The sequence below is a fragment of the Mustela lutreola genome, chromosome X, assembly GCF_030435805.1.
Source record: "Mustela lutreola isolate mMusLut2 chromosome X, mMusLut2.pri, whole genome shotgun sequence".
NCBI lineage: Eukaryota > Metazoa > Chordata > Mammalia > Carnivora > Mustelidae > Mustela > Mustela lutreola.
The window spans coordinates 35828852-35849289 of record NC_081308.1 but is presented as its reverse complement, the minus strand read 5'-3'; the positions used below and the strand labels follow the sequence as shown (position 1 = coordinate 35849289).

The 20438-nt window shown below is 46.7% G+C and overlaps 1 protein-coding gene across 2 annotated transcripts; it reads left to right on the top strand.

Annotated features, from left to right (window-relative positions):
- The first annotated feature begins 117 nt into the window (after window positions 1-117).
- Window positions 118-18656, top strand: CXHXorf38 (chromosome X CXorf38 homolog). 2 transcript variants are annotated; one of them, XM_059158624.1, is made up of 7 exons: window positions 119-378; window positions 530-664; window positions 7258-7377; window positions 9611-9760; window positions 10056-10235; window positions 15647-15829; window positions 17331-18656. In XM_059158624.1, exons 1-6 carry the CDS (start codon window positions 163-165, stop codon window positions 15806-15808), a joined length of 963 nt encoding a protein of 320 aa, XP_059014607.1. In that variant the 5' UTR covers window positions 119-162; the 3' UTR covers window positions 15809-15829; window positions 17331-18656. The 2 variants fall into 2 exon arrangements, with proteins under 2 accessions (XP_059014608.1, XP_059014607.1); XM_059158625.1 differs by lacking the exon at window positions 530-664 and having other exon boundaries at window positions 118-378.
- Window positions 18657-20438: the final 1782 nt, after the last annotated feature.

The window sequence follows — 20438 nt, the reverse complement described above, 5'->3', positions numbered from 1 at the left end:
TAAGGCTCCGCCCCGGGATCCTGGGCGCCGCGCGAGCTCTGGCTCCTTCGCCGTGCACGTGAGGGCGGGCTCTGGGCGGAGCCCCGGCGGCGGCACCGCCCAGGCTTCCGCGCCTGCGCACTGCCGCCCGCCCCGCCCCTCGCCCCCGGGCCCCAACGGGAAATGGTGCTGGCTGAACTGGCCGCGCGTCTCAACTGCGCGGAGTACAAGAACTGGGTGAAGGCGGGCCACTGCCTGCTGCTGCTGCGCGGCTGCCTACAGGGCTTCGTCTCCCGCGAGGTGCTTGCCTTCCACCGCGGCCTGCTCGCCGCAGCCCCCAGCCTGGGCCCCCGCGCCGCCTGCCGCAGCGGCTCTCGGTGTAGCCCGCGCGCCCGCCAGGTGAGCCCCTGGCCCCCCTGGCCCCCGTCCCGGTCCCCGAGCGTAGGGTCCCGAGCCCTTCCTGGGGCAGGGCAGACCGCAACGACCCGGCTCACTTGCCCAAAACGCCGCCCCTCCCTCATGGGCCCCTTCTCACCGCCGCCCCCTGTAGTTTCAGCCTCAGTGTCAGGTTTGCGCAGAGTGGAAACGGGAGATTTTGAAACACCACACCAACAGGAATGGAGACGTCCACTGGGGAAACTGCCGGCCGGGCCGCTGGCCCGTCGACGCCTGGGAGGTGGCCAAGGTAAGCACCTGCTTGAGAGGGTAGGAGATGAGCCACCAGGTAGCCGGTCACCTGGAGCCCAGAGCCCCATAAACAAATGCAAAGATAGAGGAATGGGTGTTTGATCTAGGATTTAGTGTCCAAGCAGTTCAGAGCTGCTGTACAGGATCCGATCTAGCTTAGCGAAGTAGAAGCTTCCTTTTACCTTTCTGGTAACAAGACATTTAAGTTTGCCACCCCTGCTTGAGACGCTGAGGCAAGATGTAGAGCGAGCATCCTGAACACAGGTCCAGAGGGAGAGACAGTAAGGCGTTTTTGAGTGTAGGCTCCCTGAGTAGCTCATTTTGGCTGTATGGTGCCATCAGGATGGCAGAGGAAGCCAAGGGAAGTTAGGGCTGAAACAGAATGGACTTTAAGTGGCCAGGTAAGGAATAAAACCTTGGGGAGGTTGGGTGGAGTGGGCAGCCAGAGAGAAGACTTAGAGCTTGGCTCTGTGACTTGCCAGTTGGGCCAATTGGGGATTTTTTTTTTTTTTTTTTTAATGTTTTCCAGAAGCCCAGTAAGGAGTGGGGTGGGGCAGGGCAAAGTCAGCCCCTAACACAAATTAACTTTTGTAGTCCCTCTATGTGCTGATTAGCCACAGGCACAGACTTAGTGCCTGGGAAGCAGGGATCAGAGTCCCTGCTCTGCTGCTGTTGCATGTCCTTACGCCAGGCTCTGTTCCCTAACCTCAAAGATGAGGAAGTTGGACTTGATCAGTGGCCACAGACTCATGGCTAACCTGAACCCGTAAACCCACCATATTTACACCCTCTTCCCAGTTTTTTTTGTTGTTGACACACCACAGAATTGCCAACTTTTACTTTTACTTAGAAAAGAGAAACTTAAAATTCTGCTCTTCACTGTGACTGTCCCTCACCTATTTGGTCTTTGTTGCTGCTTTCATACCCTTGGAGTCCTCTTGAAGCCCGTGTGACCTGCTCATGCCCCTTTTTGTTGCTGTCACTAACAGACCTTCTAGTCCAACCCCAGTGTTTATATTCTTCGATCACATCCTCCTTTTATTCTCCTTCCTCTGAACTTGCATGGCTCAACAGCAGTCCCGATGACACCATCATCTACTTGTGCTCAGGGGGAGAATCTCACAAGGGAGCAGAATGGTTTCACTTTTAGTTCTTGATCATGAGCTCCCGTGGTCTGGCCATGGCTCTGTATAGGGCTCCTGTTCCTGCCGACAGTTGTTGCTGCCTTTCCCTCACCAAGCTCCCATTCCTCCACTCTCACTGCCAGCTACTGACTTTGTGCAATTTTTCTTAAGAGTTGATGGATGCCCCCAGATTTGTGCTTCCTCATCTTTTTACCAGACCTGCGAACCTACTCCCTGTGCACCATCATCTTCCTTCTGGCACAAAGGAGGAAGGGCATCTCTCTTCTCACCACTTTGGCCCTTCACTTGTACCTCGGGCCATATCCCCTCCCACCTGCCTGTGGACTTTCAGACCTCAGGTATCCATTCTGTCTACCTCCCAGCTTATTCCCACCACCCTACAGATAGCTTTAATGTTACCTCTGTTTATTTAATTTTTTTAAAAAACACAGGATTAAACACAGGGTTACTATATGACCTAGCAGTACCACTTCTAGGTTTGTACGCAATGAGATGAAAATGCACATCCAGGGACGCCTGGGTGGCTCAGTTGGTTAAGCAGCTGCCTTCGGCTCAGGTCATGATCCCAGTGTCCTGGGATCGAGTCCCGCATCAGGCTCCTTGCTCTGCAGGGAGCCTGCTTCTCCCTCTGACTCTGCCTGCCACTCTGTCTGCCTGTGCTCGCTCTCACTCGCTCTCTCTCTGACAAATAAATAAAAATCTTAAAAAAAAAAAAAATGCACATCCACACAAGAACCTGGGCATGAGTGTTCACAGCAGCACTATTCATAACATAACAGCCAGAGGTGGAAACCACACAAATGTCCATCAGTTGATGAATGGATGAGCAAACTGTGGCCTGTCCATACAATGAAATGTCATTTAGCCATAAAAAGTGATGAACTGGGGTGCCTGGGTGGCTCAGTCAGTTGGGCATCTGACTCTTGATTTTGGCTCAGGTGGTGATCTCAGGGTGCTGGGATGGAGCCCTGCATCGGGCTCCAAGCTCACTGGAGAGTCTGCCTGGGATTCTTTCTCCCTCTCCCTGGAGGAGGGCACCTGGGTGGCTCAGTTGGTAAAGCCTCTGCCTTCGGCTCAGATCATGATCCTGGGGTCCTGGGATCGAACCCCGAATCAGGCTGTCTGCTTGGCCAGGAGCCTGCTTCCTCCTCTCTCTCTGCCTGCTTGTGGTCTCTGTCTGTCAAATAAATAAATACAATCTTTAAAAAAACAAAAACAAAAACAAAAAAACTTATGTGCTTCAAAGGTGTGAATTATATGATATGTGCATTATATCAATAAAGCTGTTTAGGGGCACCTGGGTGGCTCAGTGGGTTAAAGCCTCTGATTTTGGCTCAGGTCATGATCCCAGGGTCCTGGGATCGAGCCCCGAATTGTGTGTGTGTGGGGGGGTCCTCTGCTCAGCAGGGAGCCTGCTTCCCCCACCATGCGCCTGCTTCTCTGCCTACTTGTGATCTCTGTCAAATAAATAAATAAAATCTTTAAAAAAAAAAAAGAAAAAGAAAGAAAGAAAAGTGTCTCTCTCAAGGAGGGAGTACTTTGATATAAAAAAATAAATAAATAAAGCTGTTTAAAAAAACACTTGAATATGGGACGCCTGGGTGGCTCAGTTGGTTGGGCAGCTGCCTTCGGCTCAGGTCATGGTCCCAGCGTCCTGGGATCGAGTCCCGCATCGGGCTCCTTGCTCAGTGGGGAGCCTGCTTCTCCCTCTGCCTCTGCCTGCCATTCTGTCTGCCTGTGCTCGCTCTCTCCCTCTCTCTCCCTCTGATTAAAAAAAAAAAAAAAAAAAAAATCTTTAAAAAAACACTTGAATAAATATTTGGAAAACAAAATTTAAAAAGAAAAGCTTCCCCGGGCGCCTGGGTGGCTCAGTGGGTTAAAGCCTCTGCTTTCGGCTCAGGTCATGATCCCAGGGTCCTGGGATGGAGCCCCTCATCGGGCTCTCTGCTCAGCGGGGGAGCCTGCTTCCTCCTCTCTTTCTGTCTGCCTCTCTGCCTACTTGTGATCTCTGTCTGTCAAATAAATAAATAAATCTTTTAAATAAATAAATAATAAAAAGAAAAGCTTCCCTTGAGCCATTCCCTCCAGCTCTCTCCCCACATTTCTGTATTTGCCTCCCGTAAGCATACCCAGTGGAGCTTCTTAGAAAGGGCTTTGTGCCTGCGCTCTATTCCTCAGCTGTCCGTGACTCTTTAAGCCATTCCAGCCTGGCCCCTGGCCCTACCAGCCCTCTGCATCTGCCTTGTCGGGCACGTTTGACCTTCAGTTCTCCAGCCTCATCTTTCTCTCCTCTCAGGCATTTGGCACAACTGGCCCTGCTTCTTGAAGCACTCATGACTTGGTGACGTCACTGTCCCCCACGAGTTTCCTCCTAGCTCCCTGGCTCCTCCTCAGCCTCCTTCCCATCCCCAACCCGCCTTTCTCAGGCCTCTTCTGTCCCCTTCTTCTGGCGATACTGCCCCGGCCCGTGGAGTTCACCGTTCAATACTGTACTCATGCTGATGGCCCCCCGATTTGTCTCCCCAGCCCTGCCCTCTCTTCTGAGCTCCAGGTGTCCCTGTCCAGCAGCATGCTCCACCCCTTGCCATACTCCCTCCCTCCTCCTCAAGCAGGATTCATCTCTAACCCCCAACCCCGTGGCCAGGCCCCAGCAGCCACAACCTGCTACCACCCTCCCTCTGTCCTGGTCATTCCCCCCTTGTTTATACCTGCAAGCTAGTTCCTTCTCTCTGCCTCCTGCCTCCTGCTGGCTGCAGCCCCCCACCTGGCCGCCTCTGCTGCTGCTCTGGGTACTTCTCCCCACAGCAGAATGTGTGGTCTTCAAGAGAGGGAATCAGATCACTTTCTTCCCTTGCCTAAAACCCCTGGATGGCTTCCTGACGTCCTTAGAATAAACTGCAAACTCCTTTCGAGGGCCAGTGAAGCCCAGCGTGATCCAGCCCCTGCTGGATTCTGCAACCTCGTCTCCTACTCACTGAAAAGGCAGGGGAGGGGAGGGGGAGGGAGTACCACGCATTTCCCACCACTGTGCATTTGACATACAGAACACATACAAAATGGCATGTGATACCATTTTAAGAAACTCCTTTCGGTGGCCCAGAGACAGCAGAGCCCCCGTCAGCTTCTAATTTGGAAGAAAGGGAATAATGATGAGAATAAAAAACATGAATGTAGAAAATACAGGTCTATGTTGGTGAGAAAATGTCAGGCAGGACATACCGTGTCATGGAGAAGAAAAATTCTGCCTGGCTTTGAGACACCTAAGATCCCCTCTAACTTGGGGACCATCCTCCCAGCAGGAGAGGAGGTAAAAAAAAAAATTTTTCCTTCAATTTTTTTGCCCTAGTTTAGCTCTGATACACGAGTTACCTTCTGTGTTAACATCATAGCATCCACAAGCGCCTGGGTGGCTCAGTAGATTGGGCTTCTAACTCTTGATTTCAGCTCAGGTCATTATCTTCCAGTCATGGGCTCAAACCCCGTGTCAGGCTCTGTGCTCAGCGCAGAGTCTGCTTGGGATTCTCTCTCCCTCTGCCTCTCCCCCTGCTGGTATGCTCCCTCTAAATAAATAAAGAGATAAATAAAATATTTTAAAAATAAATCATAGCACGCATCATAAACTTTCAGAGGTTCAGCATGTCAGTGGCTGTTAAGATGTGGAAAGAGTGATGTTACTGGCTACTGTACCTTCGGATATGGGTCATAGAGGGCATACAAAGTTTGTTTTTTTTAAGATGTTACTTATTTGAGAGAGCGTTCAAGAGAGCAAGAGGGGGCAAAGGGAGAGGGAGAAGCAGGCTTCATGCTGAGCAGAGAGCCCAACGCGGGGCTTGATCCCAGAACCCTGGGATCATGACCTGAGCCGAAGGCAGATGCTTAACTGACTGAGCCACCCAGGCGTCCCTACAGAGTTCTTTTTTTTTTTTTTTTAAGGATTTTATTTATTTGACAGAGATCACAAGTAGATGGAGAGGCAGGCAGAGAGAGAGAGAGAGGGAAGCAGGCTCCCTGCTGAGCAGAGAGCCCGATGCAGGACTCGATCCCAGGACCCTGAGATCATGACCTGAGCCGAAGGCAGCGGCTTAACCCACTGAGCCACCCAGGTGCCGCCCTACAGAGTTCTTAATTATGGGAGGTTCCAGTGGAGGATTCCAGCACGGTGAGGAACGTAGCCCTGACTCTCCTTGGCATGTGTGGGCCCCCGACCGCAAGCCCATGTTGGAATCCCATTATAAGCAGTACTGTAGGGAGCAATGCTGTTGCTTGCCTGCTGCGATGGATTTCTTTTCAAGGGAGCAGGTCTCCTTATTTAGAGTTCTTACTGCAAGCAGTCTGTCATCTTTTCTAGTCCCTTGGCAGGAATGTACTGGTGAGCTTCTGAGCTTGGCGAAGTGGTTGCACTCAGGTGTAAAGTTGGGACTTTTCAGGAAAGAAACATACCCAAGACTTGTAGTGACACCACTCTGGGGTCCATGCCCTAAAATCCCACAAAAGGCAAGATCATGCCAGAACAAGGCCCTTCTGGTATATCGAGCATCTCAAACCCTAGGATTCCATCTGTAACTTCTGGGGAGGTCATGCTCGCCTTGCATCATCAACACGGTAATTGCCAACATTACAGCCTGTTGGTTTAGCACGTGCCAGGCACCGCGCAAGTGCTTCCCCTGCATTAACTCATTTAATTCTCGCAATGCCCTTCGAGGCAGCTTCAGACACTTATCCTCTACTTACTGATGAGGAATCTGAGGGTAAGTAACTTGCCCAGGGTCACTCAGTTGGCAAGTGGCAGACCTGAGATTTGAATCCAGCTGTGTCGCACTGCCAAGCCCAGGCTCTTAACTTTATGCTACCGTATGAACTTGCTCAAGTCATCTTTATTTTTTTTTTTTTTAAGATTTTATTTATTTATTTGAGAGAGAGTACGAGCAGGGGAAAGGGCAGTGGGAGAAGGAGAAGCAGATTCCCCACTGAGCAGGGAGCCTGATCTGAGGGACTCGATCCCAGGACTCTGGGATCCTGACCTGAGTCGAAGGCAGACACTTAACCAACTGAGTCACCCAGGCGCCTAAAGTGCCCACTTGGGAGTAACTTATTTTTAAATTTCAAATGTTCTCCACAACTCAGCCACTGAAACTTCAGTGCCTCCTACCCATGTAGCCTGCTTATATACCGTTAGGAAAGGACAGGAAACCAGTTCTGTCCAGTGTTTAAAGTATTTCCGTATAGCAGAGGGACAGGCAGAGCAGCCCTTTGGCTACCGCCCTTGGCCAAGACTTAGCTCTGACACTGGTTCCCGAACTTGCGTTTTGGACTCATGAGGCTCAACCTCGAAACCTCAGTAAGAGAATTTCGGTCATCATTTGGGAAGCGGGCAAATAACACCTGTCCCCGCTAGCTCTTAGGGTTGGAGGAGACTCAGGTGTCCCTTGTGCCTCCCCTACTGTAGGCTTTCATGCCCCGAGGACTGGCAGACAAAACCGGCCCCGAGGAATGTGATGCGGTTGCTCTTTTAAGTCTCATCAACTCCTGCGATCACTTCACCGTTGATCGAAAGAAAGTCACCGAGGTAAGAGCCGGCAGATTTAAAACCACACAGTGAGAGTCGGTCGGGTGGGTACTCTGAAGACCAGCTGAGTGACGCACCCTGTGGTGCCAAAGCAGCCATGCACACATAGCACACAGGCTCTCCCCAAAACAGCGGTGTGCAAGGAATGTTAGGCTTTGGTTCAAGGTTGGCGTCGCAAAGTGGGCTAGCGGGGCTCACAGCGCATGCACCTTCTCTATGTCCGAGAAGCCCCATGCAAATGCAGGTAGGAGATGGACCCCTTAGTTCTCCCTCACTGAGGTTTCCCAGGACCTTGATCTTATACTGTTTGCTGCCAAAATAGATAAACCACAGATTTCTCTTCCGTGGTCTGCCATAAACAGAAGCAAAGTATTCCATATTTAAAAAAAAAAAAAAGAAGAGCAGTGCACCACCCTGTCCATGATATGCCAACATTTGAATCCTGCCCTTCTGAATTTCTTTGGCTATAGTTGCAAGACCAAGGCACACGGGACTGAAGGAAGCATAAACACTAATGGACAATGTCAGAAGAGATCACGATGGATTTAGACTTTCTCTGGGGGATTTAGACTTTCTCTGTTACACCAGAGAACAGCTCTTGCACGTTTATTTCTTTGAGGGTCATCAAAAAGCATATATAGCATACCTGGATGATATATAATATGCAGAGAAAATGCATGTATATTTTGCTGGCATGCCAGCAGTGGAAAGGACTGAGAATCTTGCATGCTTTCAGCAGAGGCAAAAAATTCACAGTACCAGGTTGACCCCTTTGTATCTTTTAACTAAGAATGTGGAAGACTTTGTGTGAATTATATATTAATAAATGAAACATGGGGTGCCTGGGTGGCTCAGTTGGTTAAGCTTCTGACTCTTGCTTTCAGCTCAGCTCTTGATCTTGGGGTTGTGAGTTCAAGCTCCATGATACATATTTAACCCCTTGACCCAGCTTCCTGGAGTTCCAACAATATTTACAAGATTTTCGCATTGTCTGCTTCAGCTTTGGGTGTACCCAGAGCCAGAAACCAATATTCTTGCTTTTTGGCAGGTAGTTTTAAGTTAAGAGATTTGGGGATTGTGTAAGAGATAACCAGCCAGTCACAAGATTTCAAGGCTAATTGTAGTTGTAGGCTTCTTTGTATTTCTGATTCCAATGACTCCTAGGTAGCAGGTGGTTGAACATCCCCTCAAGCCCTGGTAGCACCTACACGCCTCACTTGTGGATTTTGTAATTAACAAAGCCTTCCTATCATTTTTATTTTCTTTTTTTTTATTCCACTTGACATATGTTATGTGACATAGCTTTTTTTTTTTTTAAGATTTTATTTTATTTTTTTTTTTTTTAAATTTTTTTTAAAAGATTTTTATTTATTTATTTGATAGAGAGAGATCACAAGTAGGCAGAGAGGCAGGCAGAGAGAGGGGGAAGCAGACTCCCCGCTGAGCAGAGAGCCCGATGTGGGGCTCGATCCCAGGACCCTGAGATCATGACCTGAGCTGAAGGCAGAGGCTTAAACCACTGAGCCACCCAGGCGCCCCAAGATTTTATTTATTTATTTGACAGACAGAGATCACAAGTAGGCAGAGAAAGAGGGGGAAGTAGGCTCCCTGCTGAGCAGAGAGCCCGATTCGGGGCTCCATCCCAGGACCCTGAGATCATGAGGCAGGGTCTCAAGGCAGAGGCTTTAACTCAGTGATCCACCCAGGCGCCCCGCCCCCTTTTTAAAGAATTTATTTATTGGGCACATGGATGGCTCAGTGGGTTGGACCTCTTCCTTCTGCTCAGGTCATGATCTCAGAGTCCTGGGCTCGAGACCCGCATCGGGCTCTCTGCTCAGCGGGGAGCCTGCTTTCCCCTCTCCCTCTGCCAGCCTCTCTGCCTACTTGTGATTCCTCTCTCTGTCAAATAAATAAATAAAATCTTTTTAAAAATGATTTTAAAAAATAAAGACTTTATTTATTTATTTATTTGAGAGAGAGAACAAGAGTTGAGCACAGCAGGGGGAGGGGCAGAGGGAGAAGGAGAAGCAGGCTCCCTGCTAAGCAGGGAGCCCAATGTGGCACTTCATCCCTGGACCCTGGGATCATGACCTGAGCTGAAGCCAAACATTTAACTGGGCTTACCCAGGCAGCCCTGTAATTTTACTTCGGAACTACAAAATCTCCATTTACTCTGTTATTTGACTTTGAAACCTTCTGTCCTTTTTTTTTTTTTTTTTTGGCCTTTCGGTAGGTGATTAAGTGTCGTAACGAAATCATGCATTCTTCAGAGATGAAAGTGTCTTCTCTTTGGCTTCGAGATTTTCAGATGAAGATCCAAAATTTCCTGAATGAATTTAAGAATATTCCAGAGATTGTGGCAACATACACCAGAATAGAACAGGTAAAAATCAGATTTAATAGTTTTTGTCCTAAAGAATTAAGGGGGAAAAGGCAACTGCAGTCTCTCATTTAGAATTTAGAGTTTCTTAGATTTAAATGACATTATAGAATGTGAGCAGGGGGAGAGATGCTGATACGAAATCCAGAATTGTGCTGGGCTTGAGAAGCTTATCTCTGGTCACAGGGTATTGCTGAAGTGGATCCAGTCAAAGATGTTTAGTTACAAGTTCTTTGAGCAACCCGGTGGAGCATCTTTTCCATTCCATCATTCACACATCTGTTCGGTAATCCAACAGCTGCTGACATCTGACTGGGCTGTTCACATTCCTGACGAAGATCAGCGCGATGGGTGTGAATACGAAACAGGAGTTTATCTGAGTGAGAGTCAAGTCAACGAAATAGAGATGGAATTACTAAAGGAAAAACTTCAAGAGATCTATCTTCAAGCACAAGAACAAGACGTCTTGCCTGAAGAGGTAAAAAAAAAAAAAAAAAAAAAAAAAAAAAAAAAAAAAAAAAGTATCATCCGCTCGGTGTGAGTAAACAATACAAAGAAAGGCACCGGGGAGGAAAAGTCTCTCCTTTTGGCAGACTTCCAGCTATGTTTCTGATTTAGAAGTCAGATCGCTTCCGGAAATGAGTATGCTTTTGGCACAGACCAATATTACTTCGCCACAAATATTTTCACTCGGTCAGCCAACAGTCGAGTGCCCAGTGTGTGCACAGAGTGGACCAATGTGGTAAGGGATACAGCAGGGTTCTGAACAAAAGGCTCCAGGCGTTCTCAGCAGGTCAGGGGATGGTTACAAGAAAAAGACTTTGCCAAGAAGGTGCTGTTGAGCTGGAACTAGCAGAATCACACAAGAGTGTGGCAGACTGGCAAGAGCAGAAGGGTGCTGCTGGCCGAAGGAGCTGGCAGCACTGGCAGATGTCTACAAGAACAGTGGGGCATGAGTGGTGACAAGGCAGGTGTAGGAGGGACGGTCCAAAGCGAGGGCAGTCAGGTGAGCTTGGAGCCATATTTTGAAAGGCTTGCTCTGCTGTTCAAGGGGCTTGGGCCTTGTTCCCAAAAAGCAGTGGGGAGCCAACAGGTGTCTTTAAGCAAGAACGAGTAAATCGGATAGATCTGCTGTGGTTTGTAGAAAGTTAACTCGCGGTAGTTGCAGGCAGGAGGCTAGCAGGGGGCTGTCACAGCCCTGTGAGAATGGAAAAAAACTAGAGGGGCAGCAAAGGGGCCAGATTCTGGAGGCATTACTTGGGCAGAGCTGATGGCTCTTAGTGGCTGCTTAGATTACTTGGAATGTGGCATGGGGCTGGAAGAAGATGGGGAAGGAGAAGTTAAAGGATCGGCAAGGTTTCCAGCTTAGGACATGGCAAGTTGATGATGGTCTTAAGTCCTGCTAGGGAATACAGGACAAATGAATCCCCTTTGTTACACACAAGGTACCAAAAAAGTGAACAGTAGTAGAATTGTACTAGGAAAGTTCAGACATATTCCAGTACTTGCTAGATTGGAGTTCTAAATCACCAGGAGATCTTAGACAAATCATTTTACTTCTCCATTCTACCTGTCAAGGAAAGGAGTTTTGCTGCTTACCTCTTTAAAGACAGAGTGTGTATTTAATACAAAGTGTGTGTTTCATTTATTAAGCCTTGCTCCTCACTGCCCCATAGGCCTCTATTAACCATTTTGACCTTGACCTAGATGCTTCATTCATTCAACTTGGTGAGTTCCTTTAGTAGAGGGATTGAAAACCACTGGTTTTTGGATGCTCCCACCCGAGCACACCATAGGCATGTACAGAAATGAAAAAGATGGTTACGTCTTCTGTTCTCTAAATCCGTGTGTTTTATCTGACTTTATTTTAAAACATGGTTAGAACCAGCCCCAGTTTTGTTTCTGCGGCTTCTGTTAGAAGCCTCGGGGAACAGGAGACAACCTGGTGGGGGAGGGGGGACCATCAGGCTTAAGGCCCCAGAGGCGTCAATAACTCGTCTTCTCTCTTGAGGGAGCCGTAGTTCTTTTTTTCTGTTTGTGTACCGAACAACAAAATGCGTCCATAGTGGCGCACTCAAGCCAGGAGTCTGTTTAAGTTCAGAGCTGGCAGGGAACCTGGCAGGGCCCAGATCCCCCTGTTTACCACGGGAGGCAGCAACCGCAAGGACAGGCGCTGACAGATGCCAGGCCAGACGGCTGGCAAGTGAGGGCAGGCCTGGGTCTCGCTGCCTGGTTTTATGCCTTTCTGCATTGCAGCCCTGCAGCTCCCCTATCTCCGAGGAGCTAGCTACTGTAAATTCTGACCCTCATTATCTTTGTTTCACGAACAGGAAATTGAGGTGAGTGGGTTTGTCCTCTGGGTCCCCAGAGTCTCTAGATAGCACTGATAAATTCTCATTTCTCATGCTTTCTGTTCAGTAGACTATGGCATCCCTCTTGTTATTTCAATTGATCAAAATGTAAGTTAGGATTGAGTGGCCTATTATCTCGAAGAAGTTGAAAGTTGGCTTTCCACAGCCTGTGGAACCGCTCTCTTCTGGAAGGTTCGGTACCATATATTGGCATCCGTGTACTTTAGGGTTAGTCTCCACAGTCAGAGGATTTGATAAACCAAATTCCATTGAATTGCAAGTGCCATGAACTGTAAGACAGCATGAATCCAGTTACTTCTAAGAAAGAAGTTTATTGTAAGACACTATCAGCGGTAAGGTGCCTTCTCATTTGAAATGCTAAAAGATGAAAAACCAGGCATCCAGGAATTTAGAAACACCATGGTTATAGTAGGACCACGGGCTTTTTTGGTGACTGTTTCACAAGACCTGTTTCTAGTGTTCGTGAAACCAGCATGGCTAACTTTGGAAAGCCAACTTGAGAAAAAAGGTTCATGGTGGTAATTTACTGTGACGGTTTCCAGGCAGGGCATCACGGAGCCTGGGGGTGCCAGGGACTGCCGAGCAGACAGAGCTCATTACCGTCCCGTTCTGTTGAGTTGACGAACCTCCATGATGTCTAGCATTCTAAAAAGGGGTTCCCATTAAAATCCACTCTCTGTGCCTGCGAGATTCATTCCACTCCAAAGCCAAGTGGGAGCAGCAGCTGCTTAGGCCCCTTGGGACACCTATGCTGTGTGCCCACCATGGGCCCATCCGCAGCAGCCTCTGGCCACCACCCAAGACCCCTCCATCGTGCTCTGCCAGCCCTCAGGGCTCTATTAGGGTCCAGCAAGTTTAGCCATTCAGCAAAAGCATGGCAAGCACAGTAGGCAGCTGAGAAACATGTAAGGAATTTGTGCATTCTTTAAAATCATTAGTGATTTCTTAAAATCGGGGGGGGGGGACCATCTCCACAGAGATCCCTGGGGAGCCTTGAGCAGTGGGGAGGAGGGATGGAAATGACCCTTCATTTATGACATTTCAAAAATAGTTACAGACCATGTGCCTCCCATGTGCCAGGCCCTGTTCTGGAAGCTTGGTGTGTGTCAGTGAACAAAACAAAGACCCCGGTAGGGGGAGGCAGTAAACAGTCAACGTTGTATGTATGCGCTGCTTCTAAGCATTAGAAGTACTATGTGGAGCACAGTCTGGGCGATCAGGACTTAGCCCAATCGGCTGGGGCCCCTGGGGCTGAGGGGCAGGTTGTGTTCTGGTTGGGGGGATGCTTGCGGAGGATTAGGCAGGTGCACACCTGGAGGAAGGGCCTTCAGGCAGGGGTAAAGAAGGGAAGGTGGAAGAAGCAAGTGTGGGTGGCTTGTTAGCCATTGGAAGGGCAGAGTCTTTCCCTCTTGAGCCCAGGGCGGCCAGGAGTGGGGAGAGCTGGGAGGAGGCTGTCACCCATACTGGCTTCAAAGCCCACGTGGGGTGGTGAGAAGGGGCACAGAGACACGTGCAAGACAAGCCCAAGAGTTTGGAGGAATGGAGGTGGCTAAGCATCTTTTGCCTGGAGCAGTGCATAGCACGCAGTAGACTGGATCTGGATAAATATTTGTGGAATGACCATAGAAAGGAAAGGATATACCTGAAGCGACGCTAAGCGCTTGAAGTAGATTATTTCTAGTCCTTTTAAGAATCCTAGGCAGCGTTGGTATCATTGTCCTCCATTTGCATACGTGCAAGGAAGCTCAGAGAGATCAGGTGTCTGGCCCAGAGTCACAAAGCTGGTTAAGTGGTAAAGCTGGGCTTCACAATCCAAGTCTGTCTGACTATATTCCTTAATTTTTCCAGACTTTCTGTTTTTCTACCTCTATTTCCTCTTCTCCCTTTACCTTGCATAAGCCTTCCCCATTCTTAATTTAAAAAGTTTGTTTTGACTGTGTCAAACTGACTTTTTACCTTGTTCCAATGTGTTCATTTTGAATTTTGTACCTGTATATTTATTACTATTAAAACATGTATATTTTATAAATATTTAATAGTAATAAGTATACATATATGTAATAGTAATAAATGTGCAGGTACAAATTCCAAACGAAAGGGCTTCATTTTATTTTATTTTTTAAAAGATTTTATTTATTTGAGAGTAAAAGAGCATGCATGAGTGGGAGGAGGGGCAGAGGGAGAGAAAGGGAGAGAACCTCAAGCGGACCCCACTCTGAGCACAGAGCCTGTCGCGGGGCTCTATCCCACAACCCTGAGATCATGACCAGAGCCAAAATCAAGAATTGACTGCCCAACTGAATAAGCCACCCACACGCCCCTTATTTTATTTTTATATGAACATATATATATATATGCAAATGTGTGTATATACACATATAGAGATGGGGTAGCTATATAGGCCTTTCCTACAAATGTAGGAGGTTTTAAAGCAAAAAAGAATTTACAAAATTTTTTCCATTTTTATTGAGATGTAATTGACATGCAGCATTACATAAGTTTAGGGTATACGACGTGATGACCCGACCTACATGTTACCACAAATGGTGGAATTTCCTTCTTTTTATGGCCGAGAAATATCCCATTGTATATATATACCACATCTTTGTTACCCATTCATCTCTCAGTGGTTACTTAGGTTGTTTTCATGTCTTAGCTGTTGTAAATAATGCTGCTTATGAATTCAGGGGTGCACATCATCTCTTCGACATGGTGTTTCCGTTTCCTTCAGATATCTTCCCAGAAGTGGAACTGCTGGATCATGGGGTAGCTCTATTTTTAATTTTTTGAGGCGCCTCCGTACTGTTTGCCACACTGGCTGCACTAATTTACATTCCACCAATAGTTCACAAGGGTTCCCTTTTCTCTACCTCCTCTCCAATGTTGGTTATCTCTTGTCTTTTCAGTGACGGCCATTCTAACAGGCATGTGGTGAGATCACATTGTGGTTGTTTTTCTTTATTCTTTTTTAAGATTTCATTTATTTATTAGACACAGAGAGAGAGGGAACACAAGCAGGAGAAATGAGAGAAGGAGGAGTAGTCTCCCCACTGAACAAGGAGCCTGATGCAGGGCTCAATCCCAGGACCCTGGGAATCATGACCTGAGCCGAAGGCAGACACTTAACGACTGAGCCTCGCAGGTGTCCCCTCATCATGGTTTTGATTTATGTTTCCCTGATGAGGAGCAATGTCAAGCACCTTTTCATGTACCTGTTGGCCAATAATACATCTTCTTTGGAAAAATGTCTATTTAGGTCCTTTGTCTATTTTTAATTGGATTATTTGGAGTTTTTTGGCTATTGGGTTGTACGAGTTCCTCATCTATTTTGGATATTAGCCTTTAAAAAGCAAAAAAAATTGAGGAGACAAACAAACAACCCCTTGTGTGACCCCAGAACCAACTATTGGCGGACACGTGAAAAGGAGCCAGTCTCGGACCTAGTAAGTTTTCCATCTGAATTACAAGCCTGCTATTAAATGATCTAAGCCGTACATCATATGATTTCCTCTTGCAGATCTTAAACCGACTGCAAGTGGTAAAAGAATTTCTGAGAAACAATAAGGATCTTAGAAGTGGTCTTATAGGAGATCTGCAGAAGCTAGACAGCCTCCATCTACAGCACCAAACTCCAGATTCCAAGGAACCTGGGGCCCAGACACCTGAAGGGAAGGCCTGAGGTGATTTCCTGCATGTGACGGTAAGTAAGGACAAAATAACCTCATCACCCTGATGCCTGTTCTCTTATGTAAGGCGGTGATGAACACACAGTTTGGTCTAACCTGAAGTTTCCCCGTGTCCTTATTATTTGAAAGAAAGGACACTGAGCTCTGCTCTAATTGGTGGTTCTCACATCTGTGAAGTAATTCAACATAATGTCCCTGTCAGCTTTGTTTAGTCCAATATACCTGGAGTCACTGGTCTAGTCTTAAGTAGATCAACTTTCTGACTTCATCAAAAAGCCTGTCAGCTCTAAAACAATGCCACTGATACCTAGCTTTTAACAACTTGTTCATTTCCATAAGAAAAATTTGTTAAAATGACTGTCTCCAATGTTTCATGGTTTTCCTTTCAAATAAAGGAAATTAAATATTTTCTATTGTTTTAGATTGCCCTCTGATAGAAATCAGGCCTGTTATGTGAATGTCAGCATGGCTTCAATCTCAGCTTTTCTTTTCTGTGCAAAAGGAAACACTTATCAGAGTACCCTGGCCCAGACAGAAAAGGAATTTTTGTTGGTTTGTCCTAGACTTCTTTGACTCTTTGGGAATATTTTTTTTAATATTCATAAGCTTGGTGTTGTGTTATCTGTAACTGCCCAGAAAATGTTAGATGCTGCTGTGCCAAAACTTGCTGTCATCCAGGGTTTTTCTTGTTTTATTTGTTTGTTTTGATTTGGGGGTTTTAGGGTTTGGGGCATTGGGTTTTTGGGGGAGGGTGGTTTTTTGTTTTTGTTTTTGTTTTCCATTCAGAAGATAAGATTCTTTTCTGGTCCTAAACTTTAAACTGCCTCACACAGTAAAGTCTGTGGTTGGCCAGGCCTGCACGAAGGGTCACACTGAGTGCTCTACCCAATGGCACCCAAGCCCTGTCCCCACACCCATTCCTGAAAGTCTCTTTTAGGAGGATGCCCAAGCGGCAGCAGGGGACAGCGGGGGGTGGGGGGGCTGTGATATAAATGTTGAGGTATAAATCCTTCCTTTTTGGAAGAAGGCAAGAAAACAAATCTCTGGAAAGGCCATTTCCTAGCCTTTTCTGGTTAGTACAGAATTATTGGTCCCCGTTTCTGATAGGCCAGGCCGGTAGGGTGAGGAGGTGGGCCCAGGCTGGTCGCGGGGGACTGGAGAACACAGTGACTTGACTGACCAAAGCAGGCAGAGGGCCCAAGCCAGCATCACAGATGGGGACGTCGGGGAAAGCTCTGCAGTTGCTGGCTTGTGTATGACACTCCTGGGAAAAGTCACCTCCCATGGCCATCATGGCCCTTTCTGGTCAGTTCTATATATTCTCAGTGCCGAGCACAGGGCCTAGCCCTCGTATGCTTCACAAATACTTGTTGACTAAAGGATCCACCAACAATTTATTCTTACACATGAATGTGTGTCATACTATTAACTAAGCCTTGTCCTTTGTTATGAGATTTAAGGATGAAATATCACCATTCTTAACAGAAATTCAGAGACATCATTTTCTTTCCACAGATTGACAAACTCATCTGTAACTTCATCTGTTGCTTTACCCCAAGAGTTCTCCACTTCTGACTTTGTCCTGTTTGTTTCCTCAACTGCAAAACCACTGTCCAGTCATATGCAGTGGTCCATGGGATCAGCCTCCCTCCCCTCCATCTGCTCCTTTTCAAAGCCAGCAGTACTTAACCGGGCCAGGTCATTTCTGGACCTTCAGGGACAGAATTGCCACCTGCCGCACTCCTTGGAGGAAGTGTTTCCGCTCCAAGCCCAAAGGAAGCCATCGTTCGCTTGCTCGGCTGCCCATCAAGGATGTGCTCTGTAGACAGTGAGCAGAGGGTGGGGGTATATATGGCATATTTTTACATTAAAATGCATGTATAAAATGCTGTAAACCCTGCATGAAGGCAGATGTTCCTAACTGACGGGTCTTGAATTGTACATTTTCTTTGTCCGTTCATTTCACACAATTTCTTTAAAAAAACTTCCATAGTAAAGTAAGAATCTTCATTGTTCTCACAACCATGCCCAGACTAAGAAAATTGCTGAAACATTTCCCAGCTTCTAGATGTAAGGTACATCTGGAAGGTAGGATCCAATTAAATCTTGATTCACTAACCAAGTTAAGACCTGCTTTCAAACTTTAGTAACTTAGGGTTATGAACACTTTCGTCTCATATCCCTTGTGTCCAGTTAGCTTTTCCTTCTCTCTCAAACATTTATCAAGTGTCCGCCACAGCTGGGCACTGAAGAGGATGCCAGATGTGAGGATGTATAAGGTATGGACAATGTTATATGTGCCATCGTCTTGGATTTATTGTCTGCTCTGATAAATGAAAGATACTGTGCAGAAAACGTTATACTGGCAACATTTAACTACATTGAAATCGAAGAAAGGGAAGACGTGTCCAGAGAGGGCTTTAAAGTAAATGGAGCGTGCACAGGGCCTCTCCTCTACGAATCTGGGCACGTGGCCCATGATGCACACACGGGGGGTGCTCACAGTGGCACCGGGAGCCTGGCATCAAGAGATGACTGGTGAAATCCCAGCGCATCCAAGCCACAGAGCACTCTGTGGTTGTAAAGAAGAATGTCGTCATGCTGCAGTGGAGGGATACAGAAGGATCTCTAACACACACGGAACAGAAGCAGAACGTTCAGCATTGCATGGTATACTGTAACTCTTGTCTTTTTCAGTAAGAGGTCGGGAAAGTTGTATGCCTGTCCCAGGCTCCTTTGCTGTGTTACTGCTGGGAGAGGAATTGAGGTCGAGGGGGGTGGTTAGAAGAAATGTGGCTATTCTGTTTGTGGCATTGTCCCATATAAAATTTGTTCAACAAACATGTGCTCCTGGTATTTTGAAAGTTCTTAATTACAGTCTGTTCATTTCAAGATAATCAAGAGACGTGAACAATATAAATTCAAACTATAAGACTTATGTGTCAAATTCCCTGGAATAGGTTGTAGCCTCCCATTTTTGCGGGGGTCAGCTCCACCTCTAGGGCCCTGGGGAGGCGGTAGCATCCGGAGAAGCCCAGGAGGTGGTCTCCCTTTCACACAGGGCTGTTTTGTCTCCAAGGGCCTGGTTTCCATCCAACAATATGATTTACTCTCTCCTCCTCTCCCTGTGACACAGTAGGTGGAAAGAATTAGAGGAGAAAGAGTTTTGACATTATGGTTGCAAAGGTAAGGCAATTCTTCGGATTTTAGCCTGAGCTTTTCCAGGGAACTCAGAGGACCCAAGGAGAAGGACGTTACTTATTAGGCTCAGTATAAAACACGAATTCTAGGTAATAACAGAAGTGTGTCAGTAACAAAAACTTATGGAAAAATAGCTCTGCCAATTCAAAATGTTATTGGCTTCATAAAGTAGCAGAAGAGATCTGTAGACAGGTTAAATTGTGAAGGCCAGAAAGGACTGTATTTGATAGTTTGGGGAGATTATAAGTGATTGTTACCCTAATGATTTGAAAGCCTCATTTTTATTAAAGTATTAATCACTTATATGGCTTTAAACATGAATATCCTAGGCAACAAAGGGTTAGGCCTCTTGGGTGGGCATACTACAAATTAGATCCTGTAAGTGGAACATTGCCTTAGAGTTGGCGGCATTGGAATCTTTTGGATTTTTTTCTCTAATCATTTTGCCCTCTAAATTATAAATGTAGAATAATGGGAAATTATCAGTAGGGATTATTACCTACTTTTCCCTTACCAGGTTAATTAGAAACCTACCTGCCTTTGATTGAAATATACTCAAATTACAAAATACATGTTGTAAGACAGATCTAAAAATATATGAATTTCTACTCACGTAGTGAAGGGAAAAATTCAAGTTTTAATAAAAATTTTGACAAAAGGTTATGACTCATTTCGAAACTTTAAGAACTAGTTTTTATTACTACATTATATAGTCTGAACTATATAAATATGAAAATACTATCTTCCAGAGACTTCTTTCCCGCTCGCTTCTCAAACCCATGCTGCATGATATATGCATGTTTGTAATGACCACACAACTGTAAACTGAGCATTTTGTGACATCTTTTGGGGGAAGGTGAGTGATGACCTGACATGCTTTATTACTTTATACTGAGTTTCAGAAAGGCATGAGAAATTTAATTTCAGAACCATATGTGGTAGCCAGCCTCCAAGACGCTCCCCCCCACAAAAGATCCCTGCCTCCCAGTATTCCCACCCTTGTATTTTCCTCCCACAACGTACTGGGGTTGGTTCACGTGGCCAATAGGAAACAGCTGAGTGATGGTATGTCACTTCCCAGATGACGACATAGAAGACTATGTGTGAGATGAGGGATTTGATCTCAAGACCCTGAGATCACAGCTTGAGCCCAAACTGAGTCAGATGCTTAACCTACTGCGCCACCAGGGGCCCTCCTTTGCATTTGAATTTTTTTTTTTTTAAGACTATTTATTTGACAGAGAGCACAAGTAGGCAGGGCAGCAAACAGAGGGAGAGGGAGAAGCAGGCTCTCCACTGAGCAGGGAGCCCGATGTAGGGCTCAATCCCAGGACCCTGGGATCATGACCTGAGTGGGCCGAAGGCAGCCACTTAACCGACTGAGCCACCCAGGCGCCTCTGCATTCGAAATCTTTAACAAAA